Raw genomic sequence first — 27,885 nt, forward strand, 5'->3', positions numbered from 1 at the left:
AAACTTGGCATCTTATGTGCAAGCATTTATAGAAGCAGCACAAAACAGAAGGCAGTCTCACACCAGACAAGGTGTTACAGAGTTACACTGTAAGAGGAAGGACTGAGGAGACAGGAAACAGTATAGACAGCTCACCAACAGCACTCAGTCCTTTAGGGTTGGCGCTTAGCTCCTTCATGTCAACCACGCAGTCCTCCAAGTTCTGGGTGCCGTCCTCCATCTGTCCAGCTCGCCCCAGACTTCTCCCCCCTGCTCCTCCACGAAACACCACAGTCCAATCCAGCTCCCCGGCTTGTAAGCAGCCTTCCAGGCAGAAAAGCTGTCACAAAGAAAGCGATCCGCTTGCCTTGCCTCCTTGCTGCCTCGCAGCGCGCTCTCTGTCAGCATTAAAGATGCCTTTTGGAAACTAATACAGAAGAGAGGGACCAACGAGAGACCTGGAGGAGCAGCGGGCGCGGGAGGGGGAGGGGGAGGAGGGCGAGGAGGAGACAGAGGGGAAGGGAGGAGTGATGAGGGAGTGAGGTTCAGAATGAAAGAGAAAGCAGGACAGAATTGATGCAATGTGCGATACACAACCCTATCCATCAATCAAGGGCTGACAGAAGGGCACCTAGAGCAGACTCGCAGCCAGAAAGACACAACTCTGCCATACTGTCTCCCTCCTCTTTTCTCCCCGTGCAGCCAATGCTGCATCCAGACATGACAACAAGGGTACCTATGATTTCCATCTTTCCCTCATCCCAGTGTTTGCTCTCACCAATCCAACACTTTTACCGACTTTGTTTCAGCAAATGAATTAACAAGCGTCCAGCTGCTGACTGTAGTAGTGTAAACAGCATTATCCAGACTGAGATTGTGGAAATTACACTTCTGGAAGTGGAAAAATGATGCCGAAGAATCCCAGCATTGTAAAGCTGAAGAACTGCATAACCCTAAATGGCAACGTCGCCACTGATGTGTAATGTCAATAGGTTAAACATATACAGAGAGCAGAGGTTAGCTTCTACTTAGATGTCACCATGTAGTTTGGAAGAGAGGTGAAAAAAAAACTATTTAGTCAGCATTTACAGGTATGTTTAAAGGCCAGGTTGAGAAAACAAATATTGCACATCTCTTCATCTGTCTTTATTTATAGCTTCTTCTCCCAGTCATAATAAAGAGGTTATTGTTAGTTACTTGGCCATCAAGGCTGCAGTGCTACAGTAAAACTAAGATCAATGTTAATTTATAACCTGCTGATCTGAGAGATTCTGGAAACTCTAGTAAAGCTCAGTCCTAGCTATCGTAAAAGCAGCAGCACTTGAACTCCTAAAGGAGACAGATGTCTATACAACATGTTAGCAAACTGTAAGATCTAGCCATGCTGCTAAATTAACACATATTTTACACAAGAAATACCCTAATGACTGTGATATTACTTTTTTATCTTTGGAAGTAGAAGAAAAGAAACTCAACATTTAAAAAGAATACTTCATGCAACCTGCATGTCTACAGTGTTGACTTTCTGTTTTTAGCTGATAACATTCTTGTTTTCTTTCACCTTTTTATAATTTAATTGAACTGAATTATACTTTGTTAAGCCCCAAAGGGAAATTATGTTGCCCCTGCATGGTAAATTAGAACAAACATGAGGGGAGAAACTGTTGTATTCTAACCATGGTGAAAATCTCCAGAGATCATCACAGATACATTAGGAGTGATGTTTTTGTCGCCAGGCAACAACTGCGGTGATGACATATGCAGCATGAGCAGGTAACACACTGTTGCTGCTGAGGTGTAGGTGCTGAGGTGCTCCGTCAGTCACGTGTCCAGAATTAAATCTTTTAACCAGCAGTGTAGCACTCCTGCCCAACCTCTGCCACTCTGTTGGAAGTCTTTAGCCCAACTGATGCAGAGATATTTGAGTCCAGAACATGCTCTTGCAGCCATGTCTTGAAGAACACAGGCTCATCCCTCCACTTTCAAGAGATCTCACTTGCTTTATGATGATCCAGAAGGGCCTCGTTTTTCTCCTGCTCAACATCTTTGACCTTGCCTCTTCAACTCATCCAAATTTGAGGACTTTTTTTGATGATTAACTTGTCGTTGGAAAGCTCATTCCGCTGCTTCCACATTGTAAAAAACTTTCTGTTGTCATGGGGACTCATCATAACAAAAGAGGAAAAAGTGCAAGAGTTACCAGTAGAAATCCTTCAGGCAGGAGAGCATACCAAACCAGGATGGAAACATGATTTAAAAAAAATCTGAGTCACACGAAGATATGATAAGACAAAATTTGAAGGAGCAACTGCAACAAGCTGCGACTAGAGCGGCGTACTTTTAGAATAGAAACACCTAATAAATATGTCAGTGAACTGCAAGAGGTGTAGCCTTCCTACACATTTTTTGTGCTAATGAGCTCAAATGAAATTAGTATCAAGGTACATATACATATATATATATATATATATATACACACACACACACACACACACACACACACACACACACACACACACACACACACACACACACACACACACACACACACACACACACACACACAAACACATTTATGTGTGTGTGTTTACAACATTATCAACCATTTTAGCTTAATTCCTTTTAGATTGGCTGCCACAGCAGATCATAGTCTGCACATCGATTTGTCCCACTTTCCTGCCGCAACCCCACAAGCACAGGGAGACACACACAAACATACCTGATTTCTTTTTCGACTGTGGGAGGAAACCTGAGCACCCGGAGGAAACCCACGCAAGCACGGTAAAAAATACAAACAAAGACACAATGCCATTTATTTCTCGAGCCCTGTCTTCCGGGAATGTATTTTCACTCAATATTCAAGTTTTTATTTTAAAAAGATGAGAAGTTGTCTACATTTCCTGTGGACATTATATCTGTTTGGTGTGACCATGTCACCTGCAGTCGAAAACACCCTCTCACTTGGGACAGATGTCCCAGGAACAGCCAAATAACATTGTGACAACAAGCTGATGATTTTTCCACCATTTCAGTGGAACAGCATCCAGGGGAATGCAGTTCACTGCCCTGACAGTGTCCACCTGCTTCGTTACAGTATGTCCACACACGTGTTACTTTGATCTTGGGTCATAAACAATTCCCCAAAGAACTCAGTCATAGCTGACTTCTTTTCTGGGGAAGGAGATATTGAGGTCCCCAAGACCACTGCTTCATCCTCTATTGAGGAAGCTGCCTCTGTGGCACCTGCTACTTGGCCCTGAAGAAACACACAGCAGTCATATATATGTTGTCCTCTGACAATAAAGGCAGTTATTCTGGAAATGTATTATAAAAACCCAGTTTCTGATTTTCATTGTCTAAACCTAAGTTGCTCCAAACAAAGCTGCATAGAAAAGTTCCATGCGTAAACTATCCAAAAATAGCTTGAGCGGTGTATTTTTCTTTGGAGATGGGAGGAGAGGAAGGCATACCGAACTGAGAGCCTCAGGCTGCTTAGGCATGAGGACACAAGATTTTAAAGAAAAAGAGGATGTTAGGGCCACAGGGTGGCACAGTGGTTAAAGCAAGCAGCCCATGTACTGGGGCTAGAGTCCTCCTGCAGCGGTTGCAGGTTCGAATCCCGGCCTGCGGCCCTTTGCTGCATGTTGTTCCCATTCTCTCTCTCTACCTTCTTCCTGTCTACACCTTGAATAATGGCCAATCTTTTTTTTTTTAAAAGAGGATGTTAATCCCAAACAAAAGAACTTCTACAAATCGGGCACTTAAAAGACCTGAACTTAACAATAGGGCTGCAACTAACGACTATTTTAATAGTCGACTAGTCACAGACTATTTCATTTTTTTTTTTTATTTAGTATGAGGTTGCATTAATTATGTGGCAAATGATATTAAACACAAGAAAGATGGTACTAGAGCCCTGCTATAGCGGGACTGTTTTCTTCATCCTGCTCCCGCTGCATTTCTGACCATTACCGCCTCCAACGTGTGTATTCCACTCCAGCCCCTCCCGCAAAACTCTGAGAATTTATGCCCGCACGGCGCACAATAAGATGCATTGATTTAGTGTCTTCCCCCTCCCCGCAAGAGAAAAGTCCAGACAAATCTATCTGATTTAATGTTAACATGATCATTGTGGAGTTTGATGGATAATTGACAGTTCATAGGCACCTGACTGAAAGTTAGATGCAAATCCATCATTGTCATCATCACACAAGCCTTTTTTCGCCTTTCGCACTGCATCAATTGTAATTGAGGTTATAGCAACGAGAGTAGGCTGTGAGTGGCTCAAATAATACTAATAAATGACATAAAATAAACAAAGTTTAGAATGAAACGAATTAATTTAACAAATGAATCGCTTGGCCATTTTATTGCTGTGGAGGGAGAGAATGCTGCTGACCGACTGCGGTCCCGTGCGTCTCTCTTCCAAAATGCGCCACAGACACTAAACGCAGTTTCTCCAAATATCTGACTTAATTTAATACTTTGTCAGGCATAACGTTAAAACTTTCTTTTAAAGCCAAAATACGCTTAATATCTTACCAAGGCGAGTCCGTTTCGTTCAGCACTCCGACATGCTTTCTCTTCAGATGCATTACCGACGTGCTCCCGTGAAAAGCAACGTCGGCTTTGCAAACCTTGCAAGTATCTTTTTATTCACCATATCGAGGCTAAAATGCTCCCAAACTTTTTATTTAATTTTTTATCAAAGTTTTATTACCCGCAGCTGCGCTCAGAGCATGCATGCGCGACTCGACAGAGATTGTATTGAAGTGAGACGCCTCACTCCGTTGGAAAAACACGTCTGGCGACAATTGTCGACAATGGAATTCATTGTCGACAATTTTGACTATCGATTTTTGTCGACAACGTCGACGAATCGTTGCAGCCCTACTTAACAATAACGGCCACCACACAGGAACAGTGAACTGACTTAACTGAACAAACACAGACAAGGAACTGAGATACTGGCTGATGAGACCAGTGACACACTGAGGTAAAATACTAAACATCATCAACAACAAATAATCTAAACAGTGAGTTTGGCAATTACTTTAACTTAACTTCTAAATAGAAAATTTAAAAAATTTAAAAAAACTTAAATTATAGTGAATATTAAACAGAGCAACCCATGAGTCCCCTCTTTTACTTTTGAATATACAAAAGTAATCTAAATGTGCGTCCTACAAACTGAACTTATGTATTTCAACAAAATATGATGTAAACAAAGTTGTGTATAAATAATCCGCCATTTCATTGCTGTGGGGCTGCAGATGTGGCCGTCACAGTGTGTGTGAAATATACCATCTTCTGTCCTATGTATTTTCACTGATTTGCTACATGCAATTTAAGCAAATGTTGGCATTGATAACACTACTGATAAGTTTAGAGGCATAAAGTCCTGATACTTTGGGAAATCTGTTACCGGTTCTCAGGTGGAACTGGGCTTCAATCATCTGCTCCAGTGGGAGGGGAATTCGTTTAGACGGAACCAGAGGGCAGATTTTCAAGATTAACCTTGTCACTGCTGTGACTGACTAATTTGATTTACACGAATGTGTACATGGGTAAGGATTAAGGGACAGGGTTAGTTTGCTTTGAGCTATTTGTAATTCAAATTCGATTATGATGATATTTGTTGAATCGAGCAAGTATATAATGAGCTATATACTAAGAAAAGTTGTATGGGTGCTTGTGTGAATAGGTGAGCAAGACATACACATTAAAGTCATTAATAGGGCATAAAGAATGTTAAAACAAGAGAAAATTATGGACGAACGGAAGAGTTGTCCACTTAAATAATGAAAGCATATTCTATGTTTATATAAAGAAAACTTGAGCTATTGGGATTCAACAGCTCATAAGAAAACCACTTATTGGCAAGAGGTTTACCCTGTTTCAGAGTGATGGTTACATCAAAGAGCAGCAGTTGAAGGGATGCACCCATCATGTCTAGAGCTCATAGTGCAAATCTGTGGGGGGGAGTGTCATGATCTGGAGTAGCGTCAGTTGGTCAGGTCTAAGCTCAGTAATATTATCAGATATATTCTTTATTCTTCTGTGATGTATATTCTCACATCCCATGTTTCAAAATGATAGTATCAAATGTGTTACAAATACAAAGGAATGGTTCAGGAGAGGATAAGCCATCATGTTTACACACCGACTGGCCACCTTGAGTCCAGCCCTTAACAGGATTGGGACTTTTTGGGATGTGCTGGATACAACTTTCCATGGCAGCCTGATTCATCCAATGTCAATACAAGATATTGATAGAAAATGATGCACGTCTGGAAGGAAATAACTATTGTGTGACACAGTATAAGCTTGTCAGAAGTAATGCCAGAGTAAATCTGTGCTGTAATCAGATTTAAAGGTGGTCCAAATTAACATTAATTTGTGACTGAATGTATCTATTTATTTGGGAGGGTACATGTAAAACTTTCAGAGAACAATGTACATGCAATATAATCGGTGTTTACATGTCAGGGTTCACAAGGACTTCTTGGCTATGTGGAGTTCATGGGCTTTCTTGAGGCAGCTGGTCTGGGTCGAGGTTGGTGCCAAAAACCTAAATGAAGATAAATTGGTCCCTGCAGGAGCAATAAGACAGCAGATGAATCCACTCTGCACAAGGAGGTTTCTTCTTCACTTCCTACCACCCTCTCCATCCTTATCCTTTCATCCCTCTATTGCCACATTCTCCGTGTCTTCCACCCCCTTTATTCACTAAGAGCCTCAAGATGAATGTTATCTTGTTCGGTTTTAATGAAAATGTGGTCAACCACACAAACAGATAAACAGGATCACATGCATGTGCGCGGAGTCAAACAGATCTGTGAAGTGATCCATTGACATTCTAATACGTTTCTTTTAAAGGCGACATGTGTTGTCTTATTAAAGCCTGACTGATAGAGGAAGCTGTAGAAAATCAATAGACAATGCACTAAGAGATGGAGAACAGTACACTGAGGAGAAGAGAAGAAAATAAACATGCCCTTTTTAGCTATTCGGCCCCAAAGCACAGAGAATAGATCCTCACATTTACCCATTCCAATAGCACTTGAGGCCCATTAGAATTTGACATACACTCCCTCACAGTATTAACTTAGGAGAGCCAATAGCTTGATTCATGCATGGGTTTGGGATGCATCTTGCTTCTGCTGGAGTTGCAAGGCTTAGTGAAGTGGAGATGGAATGGCAGACATTCAGTTGCAGTGATCCAAATACATACTGCAAGAAAATATATACGCAGTGAGACAGATAATTAGGTAGGCCCTCAATTAAACTACTGCTTAGAAATGACGGCAAAAAACAGCTTTTTTATTATTCTTGTTCCATCAGATAAACTGTGCATTATTGTTTGTGGTAGCAAAAACCTACAAGTTGAGTGTGGCAGCCACAGTTACAATAACAACATCAAAGTATTCTCTTTCTAAGACAGCCACCCCTGCTGAGTGCCGTTCTTTGATTTTAACAAGAGACAGATGCGTATTGGGTGGCCCAATCTACCAGTTTTCTCAGTTTAAAACTGAAAAAAGATATCTAATATTCACAGCTAAGAGAAGTGTTTGAAGTTCTTTTTGGGGATAATTATTAAGAGAGATCTTTCTTGCTATATGTGGACTATATAGGGCCCCACAAGCCAGTCGGGGGGGCTTTTCAAAATTCCACTGAGGTTGCTACCTGTCTGTATCCCTTACATGATTAAAAATAAATGTAGGCACTCAGAAAAAAATAATCTGCAATGTTAGGTTGTAGTTTCGTGGCATTATTAAGTCAAAATAAAATGAGTTTGCCTCCACTGTCATGCTGTGAAGTCTGTCACCAGGTAAGATAGAAATTATCGGTAGGTGCCCATCATTCCTTGTGTGAGAAGTTGTGGTGCTGTAAAATCTTGATTTGTGTTCTTGCTTTCAAAATTTAAAATATTTTAAATAAAATTTAATCAAAAATTTAAAGTATTTTATTTATTGGCTTATATATATGTTGTTTTTTCCTTGTAAACATTTTTTTTCATCAGTTATCTTGCTTAAATAGCTCAACATTAGAGGTCATCATGACTGTAACCTGTTTCGTTCATGAAGCGTAATGGCTGTGGCATGTTCATGGATCATCTGATGTATTAGAGATCTTTCCATAAGAGTTTCACAAACTAGGGCCCCCCCAGACAGCATCTTGTATTGGGCCCCCACAAAGCTAGAAATGTTGCACTGGCAGGGCGCAAATGTCTTTTGGCTCTATCACCTGAGCGGCAGTGGCTCAGGTGGTACAGCGGGTCGTCCGATGAACGAAGGATTTGCGGTTCGAACCCCTCTCCCCCAGTCATCCATCATTGTCTCCTTGGGCAAGACACTTCACCCTCCTTGCTTCCAGTGAGGGCATCGCTGGTGTATGAATGTTGTATGAATGTTCCGGTGGAGAGGCGGTTGGCATGCTTTGGCTGTCAGTCTGCCCCAGGGCAGCTGAGGTTACACAAGTAGTTTACCATCACCGAGTATGAATGAATGAATAACTGGAACCATTGGTGAGCACTTTGAGTGTCCTAGAAAAACGTGATATGAATCTAATCCATTATTATCTTTCACAAAGTCAAAATTCTTGTTGAAAATACAGACTGCTTTATAGACGTAGTATAACATAGTCACAGTTACTGCTTAAAGAAACCATAAAACTGCTAAAATGAAAACCCTGTTTAGAGTGAAATGAATGGATCAGTTGGAAAAAAAAATGAGATTCTAGAGGATGCCTTAGTGTTTTACAGAACTAGCTGAAACTAGGAGTTGCATGCTTGTATTACATATCCATTGTCTGTTTTAATGAGAGTTAATGCATACTGAAATCTTGTTCCAGCTGTTTATACTGCCAAATAATGATAATAATAATTAAAAAAAACATTATGGTAAAGTTTATGGAGCAAAGCAAATGTGGAACTATTGTCCAAGGCAGTGTTCCCCAGCCCTGGTCCTTGGGGCACACTGTCCTGCCTTTTTTAGATGTTTCCCTGCTTCTATGCACCCTGGTACAAATGACTGTGTCATTAGCAGACTTGTTCAGTCCTTGATGACAACTGTTGATTTGAATCAGGTGTGTTGATGCAAGGAGACATCTAAAACATGCAGGGTAGTCCAGGGGCCACTGATGTCCAGGGTTGGGAAACACTGGTTTGAGGTATTTACATTGTCAAAAGATTTTTTTTATATTTTTTATTCCCATTATAGAAAACCGAGAGTACCAGTAGCCTTTGTCAGGCGTTATTTTTTTAAAAGGTTAACTGGGAACAGGTCACGTGGGCAATAGTCAGAGATTCCCACAACTCCCTCTCACCTATCATCTCCTCTAAGCACTTCTGGAGGAAGACTGAGGTGTTTCTAAGAAAGCTAAGAAATCTAATCTCTTCTGCGAGTTCCCACAACGTCCTTTCCGCGAGACATGTCTAAAAAACCTGCCCAGAAAGCATCTTAACCAGTCTGAATGCTTGTATCCACGGCCTAATTCCTTCGGTCACTTCCCATGGGTCATGGCCATAGGTAAGGAGAGCTAGATTTCAACTTACTGATAAATCGACGGATTTACCTTTTTCCTCAGCTCCCTCGCCAGCAGGTCAGACCATTAATGTGGCCACCTCACTGCAGATGCCCTGTTAGCCTGTCAATCTGCTGCTCTCTTTGTAAACTCCCTGTCTGCAGGTCATGTCCCCTCTTATCTTAAACATGCCACCATCCAGCCCATATTTAAGAAACCAAATTTGGACCCTGATCTGCCTATTAACTATAGGCCTATATCTAAACTCCCCGTCTTGTCAAAAATTTTAGAAAAGGTTGTTGCCAACCAACTCATCGCTGCATTAGAAAGGCAGAATATTTTTGTTCCAGTCGGGATTTAGAAAGATGCACTCTATTGAAACTGCTCTCTTGAAGGGTTAGAATTACATTTTAATGTCTACTCATGCAGGTGACTGCACTGCGCTAGTCTTACTTGACCTCAGCTCTGCTTTTGATACAGTTGACCACCATATCCTGATCAAACGTCTCCGTGACAGTGCTGGCATATCAGGCATAGCCTTAGATTGGATAACATCTAACCTCTCTGACAGAAGCTTCTCAGTTTCAAATGGTGACCTTACTTCCGACGCCTCTCCACTGTACTGTGGTGTCCCACAAGGTTCAATTTTGCGGCCACTTTTATTTTCTCTGTACCTGCTACCCCTTGGACATATTATAAACAGTTACAACATCCCCTATCATTTATATGCTGATGACATCCAACTACATTTTTCTGTTAAGCCAGGTGAAGTTACAAAGCTATCCATACTCCAAGATTGTATTGGTGCAATAAGAAACAGACAACTATTTGCAGCTAAACAACAGCAAAACTGAGGTTCTGGTTATTGCTCCAGATAAGATCACTCCACTAGTTTTTCAAAGTATTGGCACCCTTTCCACTGCTGCTCACTCCAACCTGCGCAATTTGGGGGTAATATTTGACCAATCACTATCATTTGATTCCCATATTAAACAGTTGACCAGAACTTGCTTTATTCACTTGCGTAACATCAGCAAACTGAGATCCATAGTTTCCGCCACTGAAATTGAAATGCTCATACATGCTTTCATTTCATCCCGGATTGACAACTGCAACGCACCTTTCACAGCACTCAACTCTTCTGCTCTGGAGCACCTACAGTTAGTCCAAAATGCTGCCGTAAGACTACTCCCCAGGTCAAATAGACGGTCACACATCACCCCCATACTTAAACCTCTCCACTGGCTCCCGATTTCATTTGGAATACAGTTTAAAATCTTCACCCTCACCCACAGAGCACTGCATGGTCCCCCTTATATAACTGACCTACTGGATCTGTATTCACCAGCTCGCCCGCTCAGATCAAATATGCAGATCTTACTGGCTATCCCGCGAACCCGCCTTAAGACTCGTTTGGACCGAGCTTTCAAGGTTATGGCTGCTAAATTTTGGAATGCTCTGCCTGCACCTATTAGATCTATTGAGTCTGTGAGCTCTTTTAAAAGCCAAGTAAAAACAGGCTTTAAACAGGCTTTTACGTAAACTGCATTTTTTCAAGTTATATTGTGTTTTTTTTCTATCATGTATTCTATGAATTTTTTGTTCTAAACTGTTTTTTATTCTGTAAAGCACTTTGTGACAAATGTTTGTGAAAAGCGCTATATAAATAAACTTTACTTACTTACTCTGTTGTATCTACACTCATAAAAAATTACTCCAAAATACTACACTTAAAGTTATTCTATGCAGTCTTGCTAGAGCTAGCAAGATTTGAAAGTGGCGCTTCCTCTAAGCCCCGCCCCCCCCGCCCCCACCCACGAGCTCTCCGTCCAAAGCCCCGCCCCCACAAACACGAACGCGCATACGATTATTAAACATTTTGGACAGCACATTTACAGCAAAACTACCCCATGTCTCATTCACCTGTAAGCGAGGTCGGTTTTAGGGGGGGCAGGGGGGGGCTGTGCCCACCCAAACGTGCCCACCGGCGTCTCCATCCCGGAGAGCGTCGGTGAACGGCACGGCAGCGCTGCGGTGCGCTGCAGGCTCTAAAGCCGCAGCTACGCCGTAGCCTACGGCGTAGCTGCGGCAACACAGCCCGCACGGCACCGCAGCGCGCTGCCGTTCACCGGCGCTCTCCGCTCTCGCCGTGAGACGCCTATATCCCCATACAGCTTCCGAGCCGGAGCTCCTGCGGCTTTTCACGGCTGCAGCTGTTCACGTGTCCCCCCGGGCTGCTGCTGCTGCTGCTGCTGCAGAGGCTGCTGGGCAGAGAGGAGCAGCAGCAGCAGCAGCAGCAGCGGACTAACGGCTCCCGCTCCCCGGTTACACACAGTGGGGACCGAGCTGCTCTGGAAATAACTACATAATAACTTTATACTGGGGTCCGTGGCAGAAGGGAGGGAGGGAGGGGGTTACACTGGGACACTGTGAGCCCAGGAGGACCCGTGGAAGTGAACACGTCGGGCTGCTGGAAGCGAGTGCGCGCATGGGACAGGGCGGGGGGACGTGGTTTAAAATGAAGACATCTGATTGGTTCTTTCCCTTCCTGGACCTGGACCAATCCGTATCATTCGGACCGAATGGGGGGGGCTTAGAGGTGCCATTTTCAATCAAAATTTCAATCAAGGAGAATGCCTTTAAAGGCACCAATTCACAAGATCATGTCCTCAGACCACCAAAGTGTTTCCTAAAGGTCTCTGCTCAGTGAAACCAGCAGGACCGCATTATCTGAAAAAACAAGGATGTAATTGGTAACCAGTTGAAATGGACGCCTTTCATTCCACAGCCTGTTCATGTTGTTTTATTTTGAAAATACATAACATTCCCTTGGCTATTCTCATATCTTACTTTCTGCTAGCTTAATATGTTGCGTTCAAATTGCTGGTGCTTAGCCATGGTCCATTGACAAAGTAGACGCTACATGTATTTTTAGCAGGGCAGAGCTGATGGTCACTTCTGACGCTAGTAAAAAGCTCCAAAGAACCTCTCGTGAGAACACTCATTGACGAAAACAGCCGCAATGGATGTCGGGGCCTAGCTTTTTTACAGCAGTTCTCGGCCGTGACTAATTCCGATTCAGTGTTCCCGGCCTCCCTTGGATGGTCTGAGAAGCTTTGGCAGCGATGGCATTGCATTGCTTTGTTATCTTGGGCACATGCAGGAACAACTTTGTGATCAGGGTTATTGACAAACAAATAAAGCCTTAATAACAATTCAGGTGGAAGTAACACTTTGACTTTTAGCCAACAAATATGCATTAGGCCCCAGCAGCAAACTGTTTGAGTCCAGATGTTTTTTCTTTGATATGTCCTTTCAACCTGTGGTAACTCTTTTAACTAATGTTTTTTCCTCACTTTTTAAAATTTTCTTTGAGAGCACATACGTTTTGTCTACATTTTTAAAGAAAACATAAATGATTTGCCATTAAATACAGTCACAAGGAACATGTAGAGTCTGCATGGATGTATTTGACAAAAACTGAATAGCTACATACAGAAGATCCACATTGCAAACACCTCTGGTTTCTGAAAAACATAAAATGGCAACATGTTTGTTTGTATTTTTGGCATGATAAAAAAAGAAAGAAAAAAAAAGAAAATCTGCAAGACTGATTGATGTACACTGTAGTTATTTGTAATTAATAGCTCTTAAGGTCTTGTAGCTCTTCTTTAATGCTAACATATAAGATTATTTTTTGGAGTGATGTGAAGCGTCTATTTTTATCATTATATCCATTTTCTATATGATGTTCACAGTTGTCTTCAGATAATGGGCATATGAGATAAAAATGGGTCTTCCTTTATATTGACTGCAATCGGTCTGAAAAGCACAGATAACCAGAAATCGAAGCATTTTTGAGGTTTGCGAAAGCTGATCCCACAGTATTTTACTCTACAAACCCTCCTGGGTTCTGGAGTAAGATTTCTTATCACGAAAGAAGTCAAAAAGCAGTCACATTAGCAATATAACTCTGAGAAACATGAAACAGCTGTCATATTTAAAGAAGGTTTCTTGCTGTTCTGTCTGAGCACTTTGACACCAAAAGCACCAATGTGACGAAAGAAGGAACAGGTTTATCAGTGGCCTGCAGACACGACCTGATAGAACATGGTATGCTGTACTAAGATTCTTGTTTAATCATTTCACCCAGCTGTCATAGGAACATTTCATGAACTCTCCTGGCCTCATAAGAATTTCCATAATAAATAACTTAACTTTCTTTCGTTCATGTTCCCTGAGGCTCGACAGAATATTCTTGGGTAACTTGAAAAGTTTTCCCCCTACTTATGCTGGCTGGCAATAGATCTATTTCTAGTGCAGGTGGAGTGATATTCATGATTGACAATTCAATCTTGAATCTGTGCATATAAAGGAGAACCAAAAAGTTTAAGTTCTTCTAACTAACATGAGGTTATCCTTAAGATTTAAACAGTTGAAATTCAGATTTAGTACTTAAACAACTATAACTATATAGTACACATAATATGATGAGCACAAATGAAACTGAGACAAACCTAATACATGCATTTTGCACTAAACAAAGACTGTTGTATCTCTTTAAATGTATCTATGTCCACATATGTTGGACCCTCTGCACAAGTTCACAATTGCCTTACTTTTGCATGAAGGATGATGATCTCGTGAAACTTTCTCTCATGCCAATCAGAAATGTGGGCTTATACACATTTAAACATTTAGGTTTTACTTTATTGTATGTCTCATGATGGACTGAACTAGTGGCTCCCTGATTGCCAGAACCACCTGCTCCCCAAGTACGGAGATCCTGATCTGAGAACAGACTGCACCAGTGTTGGAGCTCTGACATCCAGCTTTCAAAAGCCGGAAAATGTTCAGGGTGAAGCCAACGATGCAGCTGCACTGATATCCTACATCAAAACGCGGTAAAGAGAGCTCACAAGATCAACTGGCCCCTTGTAGTATGTACACTTAGACAGGAGGGCTAAAGAGCCCTGCTGGTATAACCAGGGCTGGTATACAGTGTGGAAGATGCTGCTTAGACATCTTTCCCACTGTATATCCACCCGTGGTTTTATTTGAGACACATATAAATAGACGCTATTGCTCAACCACTTGTTCCCATCTAAAGTCAGGCATGGACTGACTCCTCCTCTGCGCTCCTCCGTGGTAAACATCACCAATAAAAAGCAGCTATCTCTAAAAGGGATCATGAAACCAGCAGGCTGCATCAGGCTGCAAACTGACCTTTATATTACCCAGGAAAAAAAAGAAAAACTAATGCATCTCTGATACACAGACAAGGCAAGGAGTGCATGAACACACCACTCACCAACTCACCTACAAGTAATAAAACAAATATGGTTGTTTTTAACAATTTGAACTTTATTTTCCATTTTCAACTAACACATTTTCAAAGAACAGATGTCGCTGCAAGAGATTGAGAAAAATCAATACCCTACTGGATATTGATGGTTTGTCTTTTCAGTGGTATATACATCACTCGCAAAGGTTTGTGAGTAGGATAAATATAAAAGTGGACATTCTGTTTGAATAAGAACATAATTCAATAAGATATTACCCATTAAAGTCTGTGGTGTGTAAACTGTAAATCTGGCATGTAATAAGTGGACTGGGCAGTTGCAATTTCATTGTGTCCTGATAGAGTCACAAATTATCCATCTATCTATCCCACTTAGTCTTGCCAAGAAGACTCATTACTACTATCATTTGGGGTTTGATTACAAATGCTCTCCCTTAAATGAACACATAGCAAAACTGCTAAAGGAAAGCAGACATTATATGCATTTAGGCCCAGAAACATTTGGATGATAACAGAGTTTCCATGATTTTGCAGAGGGAAATACCAACATTTTGGAAATTTGCCGATTTGCTGTCAAGTCTGACCAGATTCTCATTAGAATAGCCTATGAGATGCTCCCAAAGTATTGCTACACCTAGCATATGTGGAAAAACAAACTTCAAAATAATCCCAAAATACCCTTATTCCCATGGTGTAACTTGTACTTTGAAAAGTAATAACTGTTTAACACGAGACACCGCAATAAGAGGATATATTTGGGGAAGCACCACTGCCAGGGAAAAGCCACCACTTGCAGTATTGTTTTGTACATAAAACGTATGTATGTTTGCGTCAACACTCCTGATTCAAATTAATTAATCACCTCTTCAAATTGTCATCAAGATCTGCACGAACCTGTTAATGACGATCAAGTTGAATCAGAGGTGCTGGAGCAGGCAAACATCTAGACACTGCTTTATTCTCTTTGGCTTATTGTGAGCTGAATCTTTGTCAAATTTGCCGATGAGATGAGTAAAGCTGACTCCAACATCATTAGTCCTGTTTAATATTGGATGGACTAAGCTGAGTATCACTCAGTGAAAAACAACAACACGCCAACCTTCAGTTAATCTACATTGGTGCTGTAGTTGAGTGACAGTATTACATACTGTTATGTTCTCTGATGTAGCTGTGAGGAATAGCCTGGGAGAGAACAGCTAAGAAAGATTCCCCTTTACTTGCACTTCTGAAGAAACAGTGCAGTCCCTTAGATGAAAGTGTGGCAGGGTGGAGAGGTTGATGGGACACACGCACCTGTGTCCCATCCGCCTGAGTGGCGCGCTCTCCACCCTGCCTGCCTTATAAGGCAGAGCTGGACAGCTGCTGGGCGGAGGAGCTGCAGCTGTGTGATGCTTGTGCACATGTGGGTGTGAGTTGGTCTAATAAAAAGGTCTGCACGAAACTCCGTGTCTCTCCATCCTGTCGGTCGGGCCCCCGTGGCACTCACACTGCTACAGAAAGTTATTCTCAAAATAATACATACTAGACACCTCATGTCTGATTGTGAGTGGTTCATCTGTATTTATTTCTCAGTTGTGTTCTTTTTTGTCATCTAACATAATGATATGTGCAAAATTTAAATAAATAAAAGAATTATCATTTTCAAAAGCACAATCTGCATTAGAGATGCACCGATCAGGATTTTGAGGGTCGATCACCGATCAACAAAAGCAGTATCTGCCGATCCCGATATTGCCAATCACTGATCACAGCGTGAAATCCATAAATTCATCAATATTGTTGTCTCATGTACACAACACTGACATTGTATTATTAGGTATAAAAATGAGATGAGAAAGTATCATGAATTGACCACTGTTTTATTGCAGGCTGAGGCAATGTGCAATATTTCATACGTAGACTCTTAGAGACGACTTAGACTCGGCTTACGAAGAGTAGCTTACTAGCTTAAGCTTACTAGCTTAAGCTTTCTTGTGGCATTAATTATGTAGTTACAACACAACATGTGCAGTGTGCCAACACAGACAACAGTAGATATTTCACTCTCTTAGAGTTGATACAAGTTATGAACTAAACCTTAGTTTTCCTGTGGAAAAATGAATAAAATGTTAAAATAAAAATTTATATGAAAGCTTTGCGAAAGCTTTGCAAAAGCTTTAGCGATAGCATCCACGGCGTGTGAGGAAACTCTTGTGAGTGAAGCACAACTCTTCACACTAGAGCCCCAAATGTCGCTCGTGAAGCCGACTGACAAGATTGTCATCCTGCGTAAGGCTTTGGATGTGACTGTATCATAGTTTGGCTCCGGCAGGCATTCATCAGTGAAATATTTACGACTCGGCAGCGCGTACCATGGATCCAAGCAGCTAACGACGTGTTTAAACCCGATGTCTTCTACAACCAAAAGCGGCTGATGATCAAGGGATATGAATCTTTTACCTTATTAACAAGTTCTTTCTTTTTCTTGCTGTTGTTGCTGTCGTTTATAAGTCTCTGTTATGTTCAGCTGAGTTAGTGCCGTTGCTGCACGCTCCTTTTCTTTCTCTGCCTTAGCGGCAGCCAACTTTGAAAACTCGATATACTCCTTCGTTTAGGGAACTTTCAGTCTTATCAGCTTCGTTGTGTTGAAATTCCTTTTCTATCATTCCTCCTCAGAGTATCTCCTTTGCACACACCTTGCAAACTGAACATTTGTTGTCCTTTTCGAATATTGTGAAACTCCCATACCGGCGACCCATTTTTTCAGTGTTGATGCTTTGTAGAGACTGCCACGGCCCCTTAAGAGACCTGGGTCTGAGATGTGGGAACGCACACGCTGGCGGCGGTTTGGTGTTGTAAACGTCATCGGATCGGCCTGCTCTGAACTATTATTTTTAAAACTCAGATCAAAACCAATAGGGGAATTATTGGCCGATACAGAACAGTTGCCAATCAATCGGTGCATCTGTAATCTGCATACTGTCCAACCAATGCAGTATACATTAGTACTGATACAGACACCATTGCCATAATATGTATTATCACATCATATTGTGATAGTATACCATCTGTATGCTATGACATAAGTGGAAGTCATGTGACTGCTGTTATGGGGTTTTATGTCTTGGCCCGTTGCATTACGAGATACAAAAACTGTGTACAGTTAATATTTTCTTGGAAGTAGCACCATCCAGGTATTTTTCACATATTGCAAATTGCTTAATTGTTTGTAGATAAATTTGCATTAAATTTGGATATATGCCCAAAAGTCTTGGAGAGCCAAATAAATAAATCACCTTGAAGAGAGAGTCTCTGGGCGGGCTTAACACAATGACAACGGAGCAGTGACATAATCTGGTCGTAAACAATATGGGTACAGAAGATGCAGTTGAGGATTAACACTCATTTTAGCCTGATAGATCAGACTCACACCCAGAAAGATTTGGTGTACCCATCCACGCGCATTTGTTTATCAAACTCCCTTTGCATGCAGTTGGTTAGCAGTACAACCAATCAGAGCAACGGAAAAGGTGACTTATTCAGAGCAACAAAAACCATTATATGAAAGAGTGAGTTGTATAGAACGGTTTGATGGAGTGAGAGAGACAGCAGGGTAATAAAATCACATCCAAGTATTGTTGTACCTCTTACCATTCGTAAATGAGATGACATCCATAACAATCCCCAAGAGCTTCTCACAAAAGACTTTGGTGGCTGACATATCTCACAATTTCGTCTGCAAAAGCCAGGATACATTAGTGCCCAATTTCAGCTGATATTGGGCACTTTGAATGTCACTCTTGTTGTGGATGGCAAGTTTCAGGTGCCAAAGTCAAAATTTGTTTGCCTCTTTTGCTTGGCCCTCACTCCAGGCAATCAACTGGGCAACAACAACAACAACAACAACCAGTGGGTTTTTCGATAAGTCTCATTTTGCTACCAGTGTAGCTTCAACATCTGTACATCTATCCTTCAACATCAATACATCTGTTTTGCAAAAGATTTATCTGAATGCCGTCTTCTGTTCAATAATCGAGGAAAAAGTCAAGATATTTAAACGGAGCCGTAAAGCCAATTCAAATGGTCGCTACTCCTCAACCACAGTCATCTAAACTGTTTACATCCAGATTATGTCACCACTCCATCATCATTGTGTCAAACCGTCTCAAGAGACTCTCTCTACAAGAATAAACTGATTTTATTGACTCCCCATGGCTTTTGGGCATAGTTAATGAGCTGTAACGGATGGTAGATAGCTGTACCTGCAGAGCAAATTTAAATTAGCTAGCTCTATGTCTACTTTTCTTCGCTAATCGGTTTTGGTATTGACAGTTAGAGATTCTGATTTGTAAATAAAGTGGTGTGTTTTGAGGAATATTCTTTGGATGTCTGGGTGTACCTCTTTACATGGAGAATAGGTGGTAAAACAGCAAAGGAAGTGATGCTTTGGTTTCTCAAATTTCACACATCAACTTAAACATTCTTTCTGACCTATTTCTGGGATCAGCCTTCCCTTATGACAGTAAGTTATAAGCAGGATTTTGTGCCCTGCTGTGACACAAAAATCATGGTTATTTGTAGTGATGCACCGAAAGGAAAATTTGTGGCCGAAACCGAAACCGAAAATAATAATAAACACTTGGCCGAATACCGAACAATACCGAACATGGTTCTTCACAGTTTTTCATTTATTTTGCCAATTTTTTCACCATTGCATAAATCAAATAAATTTGATTTAGGCATGCTTTTAAAAGAAAAAAATCTTTTACAAAATTACGAGGTAGAAAACATTTGTTGAACATAAAAAACTGAACATTTTTTAATTTCCCAGCATTTCTTAAATATTCCAGCAGACATTATACCAGCAAAGAACAATCACTTAAAATAAATAAATTAGCAAAATACATTTTTGGCCATCTTTGAGCTTACGTTAGGCTTAACTGACTGAACATTGTAACATAGGCCTTAAAACAATAAAAATGCATTAAAGCGCTCAGGGTTTTTTATCATTTCAAATGATAAATCAAACTTGTAGTGCTGAAAGACTTTGCAGATGTGCCCCCTCTAGATATTTGAGCAGAACATTCATTGCAAACAGCCATTCTTGTATTATTCTTTGCCACTCTAAAATACTTCCACACTGCTGACATGTTTTCACCGCACCACTTCACTCCACGCTTTTCGCTGTTTGATTTTGTCATCTAAACGCACCTGTAATAGATTGATTTATGTTGTTTTGGTTCCACCTGCTGGTGAATGTTAGGTAAAATTCTTATGTGGTTAGTTTTTGGTTGGCCAACGACTTATGTGGTGCGCAACCTTTACAGGAGCGTTATGTGGTTAGTTTTTGGTTGGCCAACGATTTATGTGGTGCGCAACAGTTACGGAGCGGCCAGTCTATTTCCTTATATTACAACGCCGTTATTAATTGTTTGGTTTTTTTCCCACTTATTCCACCGAACACCGAAAGTGTTTTTTTTCCATTTTCGGCCGAACAATTTCGCTTACCGAACAACCGGTGCATCACTAGTTATTTGGCCTCCAAATTCTTCTAAAGTTCAGTCCATGGTGGCAACACCTCAAAATGGTTTAGAGAAGTCGTCAGTCGAGAAGTGTCCTTGGGCAAGACACCGTATTTCTGGTGTTTTTTGTCAGTGTGTGTGTTTGTATTAGGAAAATCCATGCCTAGATTAAATAAAATATATCTGTGTATCTATGGTTTAAGACAGTGCTGTGTGAATGGGTCAATCTGGCAAGCAGAGTAGGGCCCTTTGAGTGGTCCACAAGACCAGAAAGGGGCTACATAAATAGTTTATTTATTCATATTTTTATACAATCCATTTAACACAGCAGACTATTGTGGCAGATAAAAAGGTAAAACACCATCTGATCCTTTATCTTCCAAGGACTTTTCAACTTTACTGTCAGACACAGATGATTAAGATTATATATATATATATATATATATTAGGGCTGAACGATTTTTGAAAATAATCTAATTGCGATTTTTTTCCTCAATATTGCGATTGCGATTTAATATGCGATTATTTTTTTCAAGGTCCTGTTCTCATGTGTTTTTCAACTACACAAGCAATAAATCAGTCTGTTTTATAATAAACATTGCCAGATTTATTTAAAGCACAGATTACAATAATAAAGAAAACAAATCTGTGCCTTTACCTCTATAACACGTCTACACATGGGTCGTTCTCTCTGAACCCAATCGCACGACACCAAACCGAGTTAAACTTTAGGCAAAACGAGGCGTAGTTTGATAGAAAAACACAGAAAAACTCCCACAGGGAACAAAAAACCTTCCTCACAGGCAGTACTCGAGTTGTAAAAAAAAATAATCAGGGGGGTGGTGGATTTTATCATATGGGGACAGATAATTTGTGCTGATTACAAATAATAAAATATATAACAAATAATAGCAGTGACCAAAACACCTGCAGAAATACTGCAGGAATGACATAGCAGCAGTTAAATGCAGCCTTCTGTAAACTTTAAATATCCACTGGGCTTACATCAAATACATCAAAACACAACAATAAAAAACACTTTTCTGAACTTATCAATATGACTCTGTCCTTCACAGGATAAGTAAAATGGATCACTGCAAAAACTCAAAATCTTAACAAGAATATCTGTCTTATTTCTAGTTAAAATGTCTCATTTTAGTAAAAAAAAAATCTCATTACACTTAAAACAAGACTCATCACTGGAAAAAACAAAAAATGTCACCTGTTTCAAGTAGATTTTCACTTGAAATAAGTAGAAAAATCTGCCAGGGGAACAAGATTTTTTTACTTGTAATAAGAAGATAAATCTTGTCCCACTGGCAGATTTTTCTACTTATTTCAAGTGAAAATTTACTTGAAACAGGTGAAAATGGTCAAACAAGTTATTTCTCTGGTGTTATTTTTCTGGTGATGACTCTAAATGTTGAAATAGCAGCAAAACCACATTCATTGATGAAATGACATAAGGGATGGAAAGGGGGGATGACAGTTTTACAGGGGGGGGGGATGATTTGGACTGTTTTTATTTCAGGAGGGGATGATTTTGACCGTTTTTTATTTCATCTCATCCCCCTTCAACTCGAGTAGCCTACTGCTCACAGGGAACTCAGAACGTCTTTATAAATAACTCAAAAATCACAGAGAGAAAAAAAACCACCAGCAAACTAACAAACAAACCAATAAAGCTCACAGAGTTAACAAAACGAACCAGCAACTCGCAGCCGCTCTGTAACTTCTCCGGAGAGCTGACGGGCTGCAGGTGGTTTAAGGCTGATTTATGGTTCAGCGTTACACCAACGCAGAACCTACGCCGTAGGGTACCCGGTACGCACAACGTACGGTGCGCGTCGCCGCGTAACCTACGGCGTAAGCGCTGCGTCGATTTAACGCGGAACCATAAATCCGGCTTCACAGCGCGACTGCCCGCCCGGCTCGTACTCGGCGCTGCGCACAGCGCCTCGCCACGCCGACTCCGCGCTCATATATTTAATACATTTATAAAGCCCATATATTTATAAAGCCCTGCCTGGCCGAGCCCTAACACTGAGGCCATGGTAGATACAGTAGGTTACAGGCGGACACGCAGCACTGTTGACTTTTTTTCCCTGCCGGCAACGTGACCAGATCACGTGACCAGATCACGTGACTGGTCAAATCGCAGCCTTTGCGGTTAGAAAATCTCGTTTTATCACATTGCGATATTATCGCAAATGCAATTAATCGTTCAGCCCTAATATATATATATATATATATATATATATATATATATATATATATATATATATATATATATATATATATATATAAAAATACATGCTGCAAGTTAAAAATAGATACAATATACAGATAGATAGATAGATACAGAGACAAATGTTTACAGCTTCGCAGTCACAGTGAGCGTCTGCTGTCCCATACAAAACAACTGCTAAAGTAAAAATTACCATCTTAGAATTGTTGTTTACTTGTGGATCTTCTTCATGGTAATGGAACTTGTTCATGGTAGAGAAGCAAAAAAAATGTTTCTGCACTTGAAAACTGCTGCATTATTCTGTAATATGGTTTCTGGGTCATGAAGTACAACTTTTAAATCACCAGTAGACCATTCTTATTAGCTATAGGCTACAATAGATAAACAGTCTTGTCTGTCCTCTTCTTAGTTAAAATGTCATAGCGACATTGCCGTGTTGCAGTGAGCTACAAACAGGAGATGAATGTTTGTGGACTGAAGGAGTTCTCTTATAAAGGCTAAAAATCTATCTTTTTCTCTCTTTTTTTCTCTTCGCAGAACAAAGCAGTTGCAGGTTTGTCACTGCCTTGACATTGTCAATCTATTCGGCCTGATCTAAACTCCTGAGTGTGACCTGATAAGGATTTTCAGCTGCCTTGTGGACTTATTTTGAAAGTTACTTCTAACAAAAGTAAGACACTAATGGCCCTTTTCGGCTAGTACCTACTCAGCGCGCCCCGGCTCGGAACGGCTCGTCACGCCTCGTACCGCCTCCACCCGCTTTGTCCTTGTTTGTTTTTCGACACCCAGGTGAGAAGTGAGCGGGTTGGAGCGAAGCTGCTGTGACGCACTCGATTGAGCAACCCCTTTGTTTGTGTCGGCGCTGATCAGAAATCAGCTGGGAGCCGCGAGCGGCTGAGAAAAAAACGGAGCGCATGGTGGATCTGGGTGTTCCTTATCGCCGGTCTACATCCCTTTTTAATTCTCTCCTCAGCCACCAGGTTTATGAACATCTGCACTGCAGTTGGATCACCAAACAGACGTTTGTGCTGTATAATAAAATCGCAGCGAGTCGCTCTCGCGCTGACTCCTGCTTCCTGATTCAAACGTCTGACGGCCCCGCCCCCCGACCAATCAGTGGCCTGTAGTGTGATGACGTCAGATCCAGGGCCAACTCAGCACGCTCAGAACCTCGGCAGAAAAGGTACAGAAAAAGTATCTACTTGGCCAGCCTCTACCCGTCTCGGCCCGTAGTGGAAAAGCGCAAGACGGGGGCGTGGCGAGTAGAAGCGCGCTGAGTAGGTACTAGTGGAAAAGGGCCATAACTACTCACACTGACTTCAATGACATGCTAATAAGTCCCAGTGTTTTATCTTGTATTTGCGTTAAAATGTTAAAGAATCACCTTAATCATTTTTCAGTTAAATCATTATGCATCATCCTAATGTGTTACTGTTTTCACAATGATTAGCATGAAAAGGACATGCAATAATAATAAAAAAACTAATTAATAAACAATTACACTATTTTGGTGTTTTGCTGTATTCATAATTCATGTGCTGCATATAAATATGTAACACTTAAGGTAAAAGTAACTGTTTCCCATGTATTTTAAATCTCAAATCTGCATTTTGAAATCAGGAGGTCAAGGAAAGTTTATGGTATAAGGCAAAACAACATTAAATATTAATAGTAAAGCTGCCATAACATCTTTAGTAGACAACTGCATCATAACACAAACTGTATATACTGCCACATGGTAATAGGTACAGTGTTACGGTAAGTCCAACTCAAATCATAAATCCCACACTCCACTCTGTAAATGCAATTGCAAAAGAAAATTGCATTAAGTAATATAAGATCTATGGGACTGTAGCCAACTTTCCCAGACCTGGTTGCAAGAGGAAATGTAACTCTGGGTTTATCAGGACGACTGTGTTGATAAAAGACATTCAAGCTGGTGTAAAAGCGTCATTCTCTGTTGGCACCATCCATCACCTTTTGAACGACGTAAAGCTTCTACTAGAAAAGGAACAACATAACAAGCTACATGTAGATTTGATTATACATACATTTATATGTATGTATGTACATATGTACGTATGTATGTATGTAAATAAAATAAAGTAAGAAGTCATAGAAGAAGTGAGCATGGGATTGATAAAAACATAAAAAGTTGAATTAAAGAAAGAAAAGGCCTCCACTTCTAATGTTTTAACAGGATTAATGGCGCCTGCTTTCCCTTCAACATTGATCTTCTTGTGTTTTCTTTTAGGTCAGAGGATAGACAAGAAGGAGCTGGATCAAAACAGTTTGAGACAAGAAAAGCGGGAACACAAAGTTGCATTAACCATTTCATGGACAATGTTATATAATTAAATAGAAAAAACACTGGAAGTGACCCTGATCACACAGAATGCATATAAGTGGTGAGTGGTGTTTTAATTTTTCTAAAATGATGCTCTCAATTCTTGGTCGAATGCCCGACCATGTGCTATTACAGAATTCAGCACAGCTTTTATTCATAAATATTAAATGCTTTCTGGCAGAACCCCCCCACACCACCACCACACACACACACACACACACACGTATTTGTGTGTGCGGGTGAGAGTTTGTGTGAGTGTAAATATAAGTCTATATCTTGAATAAATAATGGCTCCACCTGTGTGACCTGCCAACTCTCAGCCTGTGCCAACCCAATACCGAGGGCAGAAACAGCTAAGAAGTAGACTCCTGATCCTGCTCTCTGGGAGCTTTCGTCATTCCCAGACAGCACATGTACAGGGCTCTGTGTGCTGCTTATTATTTGTAAGGCCAAATCTTAGATTAGCACATGTTTGTACCACTGGCTACTTCTCAAAATCATAAAACTATTACAGTCCAGATTAGATAGATCAGCGATTGGCCACATCCAGGCTTTCTTCTGCTGAGGCTAGTGGAGGATAAAATTGGTGAGACACAAGGCTGGAGGTCATCAGATCCTGGTGATGGAGTGAGTTAATACCTTTCTGGTGGGTGATGAGTTGAAAGATGATGATAGTTTTTTTTCTCCCTTATTTACACTGGTTAAAAAAAAGGAAAAAAAAATGTACAAATACAAGATAGAGCATTTTTGTAATTAAATCTAAAGCCATTTTTTTCAGTGTTTGGTCAGTAGACTCCACACAGATTGTGTGTATATAGCATATACTGTATACAATCTGGCCTGGAAATGCCCGATATCCCCAAGAAGAAGTTTTAAAAAAATGTCTGGAGTGCAAGCCATTTTTTAATGTTCGAACCTCTGCCAGTGTTAGACCACTCCAAAGAGGAAAATTCATATAAAATGAGATTAAATGGTAAGGTCCTGAAAGAGTACTGTTGCTCGCTGTTTTTTTTTTTTTACAGTCAGGACAATTGATGGGAAAATTCAAATACTGAATATTAAAAAAAAAAAAGGTTAATCTGTACACGCATGCACATTGTGTGGCTTATAGTCCATCAGTGTGCAAGGAGACATTATAAAGTAAACTCTTTGATGCTATCTCTTTGCTGTTTTCTCAAGTGAGCAACATTTGGCCCGGTGCAAGACCAGAGTGCTGAGGTGCACAGTGCACCTCCCTCTCTGCTATCATTCATTCCTTCACATTGCCAGCCTCGGCACTGAACCTTTGGCTCTCTCTGATAAAATATTTAAGATCTGCCATGATTAAAGTGCATCCTCCTCACCTTGGCTGCAAAATCCATTAACCGCAGGAGAATCAATTTCATTGATTTCAATGATAGAGGCTGGAAATGTGCATGTGGAGGGATGAGCACGGGGTCAAGATAGAGGGTATGAGGAGGTGAAAGACACTTTATGTTGGTGAGACGATGGAAGCTGGTGAGGAGGGAACAAACTTTTTACTCACAGCTCACACAGCCATGATCCCATATAAAAAATGCATGGGACATCAGTTAGGAACACAATTATTTGCATGGCTCAGAGGATTGAAGCAATTCATGCAAGCCTCCTTGACACAGGCTCCCAGGATGCTCCAACAGTATAATACAGCTTAACACAGCAAAGCTTAACAAAAAAAGGAAGAAAGACAGTTGGGCAAGGAGAGGTCTGGAGCAAAAGGACATATACAAGCTTGAGCAAACTCAGAGAAAGGGCATATGTGAGTGCCTGCTGAATAATGTATGTCATAGGCATCTTTGCCATTGTTGCCATCATTCCATTAATGTAAAAGAGACAACTTTCGCACACACAGAGCAGAAGATAACTGTGACTGTGACCATCCTCTTGCATCCCGGTTCACAGGCAGAGCTCATCATTTTCATCAGAGCTAATCATTTTTCTTTTAATGTACTTGATAACATGCAGGAAAGTCTTTCAGTCCATGGTGGGTGAGAATAATTACATTGGCAGAGTCGATGTTTTCAACAATGCCAGTCCTGTGTACCGTGAACGCTATTAGATAAAAGTAGGTCTGGGTGTGCGGCCGAACTGCCATGCCCCTGTTCAGATTCAAGGAGCTGAAACTCTTTGAGATATGTTCTGTTCCAGAGCTGTCAAAGTCCATAATAAGAGTCAAGCCCATGTGGGCCTGCACCACTCCTTTTTAATTAGCCCAAAAGAAGCTGAGGGCAGATAAGGCTGAAATCTGTTTCACAGACACCTGACTCAGATACAGTTTTAAGTCTTAGTCATTCCAATGCATGACTGCTTTTCGCTCACTGTACTGTGCCTTCTGTAGCAGCTAGTATCACATAAAAACTCAACATCTGTGATGTTATATCGCTTTCTAAAACACTAATTGCAACTAATTCCAACAAATGTCATGGTATAATTCAGGTGCACTTTATAAATTATAAAATCTACCGGTACTTTAATTTTTACAGCAGAGACTGCATCAGAGTACAGAGTTATTTAAATGCCCACATTTGCTGTTTAAAACAGTTTAATAATTATCATTGTGTGAACAGCAGGGACCGATTCAGAGGAAGCTTATTATCTGAACACTTTTTTCAAATGAATGAACATCTTATATCCAATATGATATCTCCTTTCTGTAAATGCTGAAATAATTTAGGTGCATCTGTGCTTGTTTCTGTTTTTTCTACCACGTCCATCTCTACAAACCTGCACATGTTAATGCATTTTCATGAAATAAATAAAAAGAATAATCTAAGTAACAAAGAGAGAGAAGTGAAAAAAAATGTCTCCCTTCCAATCATCAAGATTACCTGCTAAACACATGATCGGTTCTTATAATGAAGGATGGCCAAAAGAGTTAACCAAACAATAAGCACCTACATCTAAAAGCTCAACTGCAACACACTGGATAACTTGTGAACTGCAGTGCAACAAAAACTGAAATCTA

General features: G+C 40.7%; 1 protein-coding gene across 3 annotated transcripts in view; it reads right to left on the reverse strand.

Moving 5' to 3' along the window:
- The window catches only part of inpp4b (inositol polyphosphate-4-phosphatase type II B), a 217,084-nt gene that overhangs the window by 184,638 nt on the left and 4,561 nt on the right, over positions 1-27,885 (reverse strand). The window contains exon 1 of one of the 3 annotated variants that reach the window (XM_061718069.1): positions 136-377. The exons of 1 other annotated variant lie outside the window; for it this stretch is intronic. In XM_061718069.1, coding sequence (XP_061574053.1) covers positions 136-220 — 85 coding nt within the window. In that variant the 5' untranslated portion in view covers positions 221-377. Of the gene's footprint in view, positions 1-135; positions 381-27,885 lie in introns of those variants that run through there. One more of the 3 variants, XM_061718063.1, reaches the window with a different exon arrangement.

The sequence above is a fragment of the Cololabis saira genome, chromosome 1 (genome assembly GCF_033807715.1).
Source record: "Cololabis saira isolate AMF1-May2022 chromosome 1, fColSai1.1, whole genome shotgun sequence".
Taxonomy (NCBI): domain Eukaryota; kingdom Metazoa; phylum Chordata; class Actinopteri; order Beloniformes; family Belonidae; genus Cololabis; species Cololabis saira.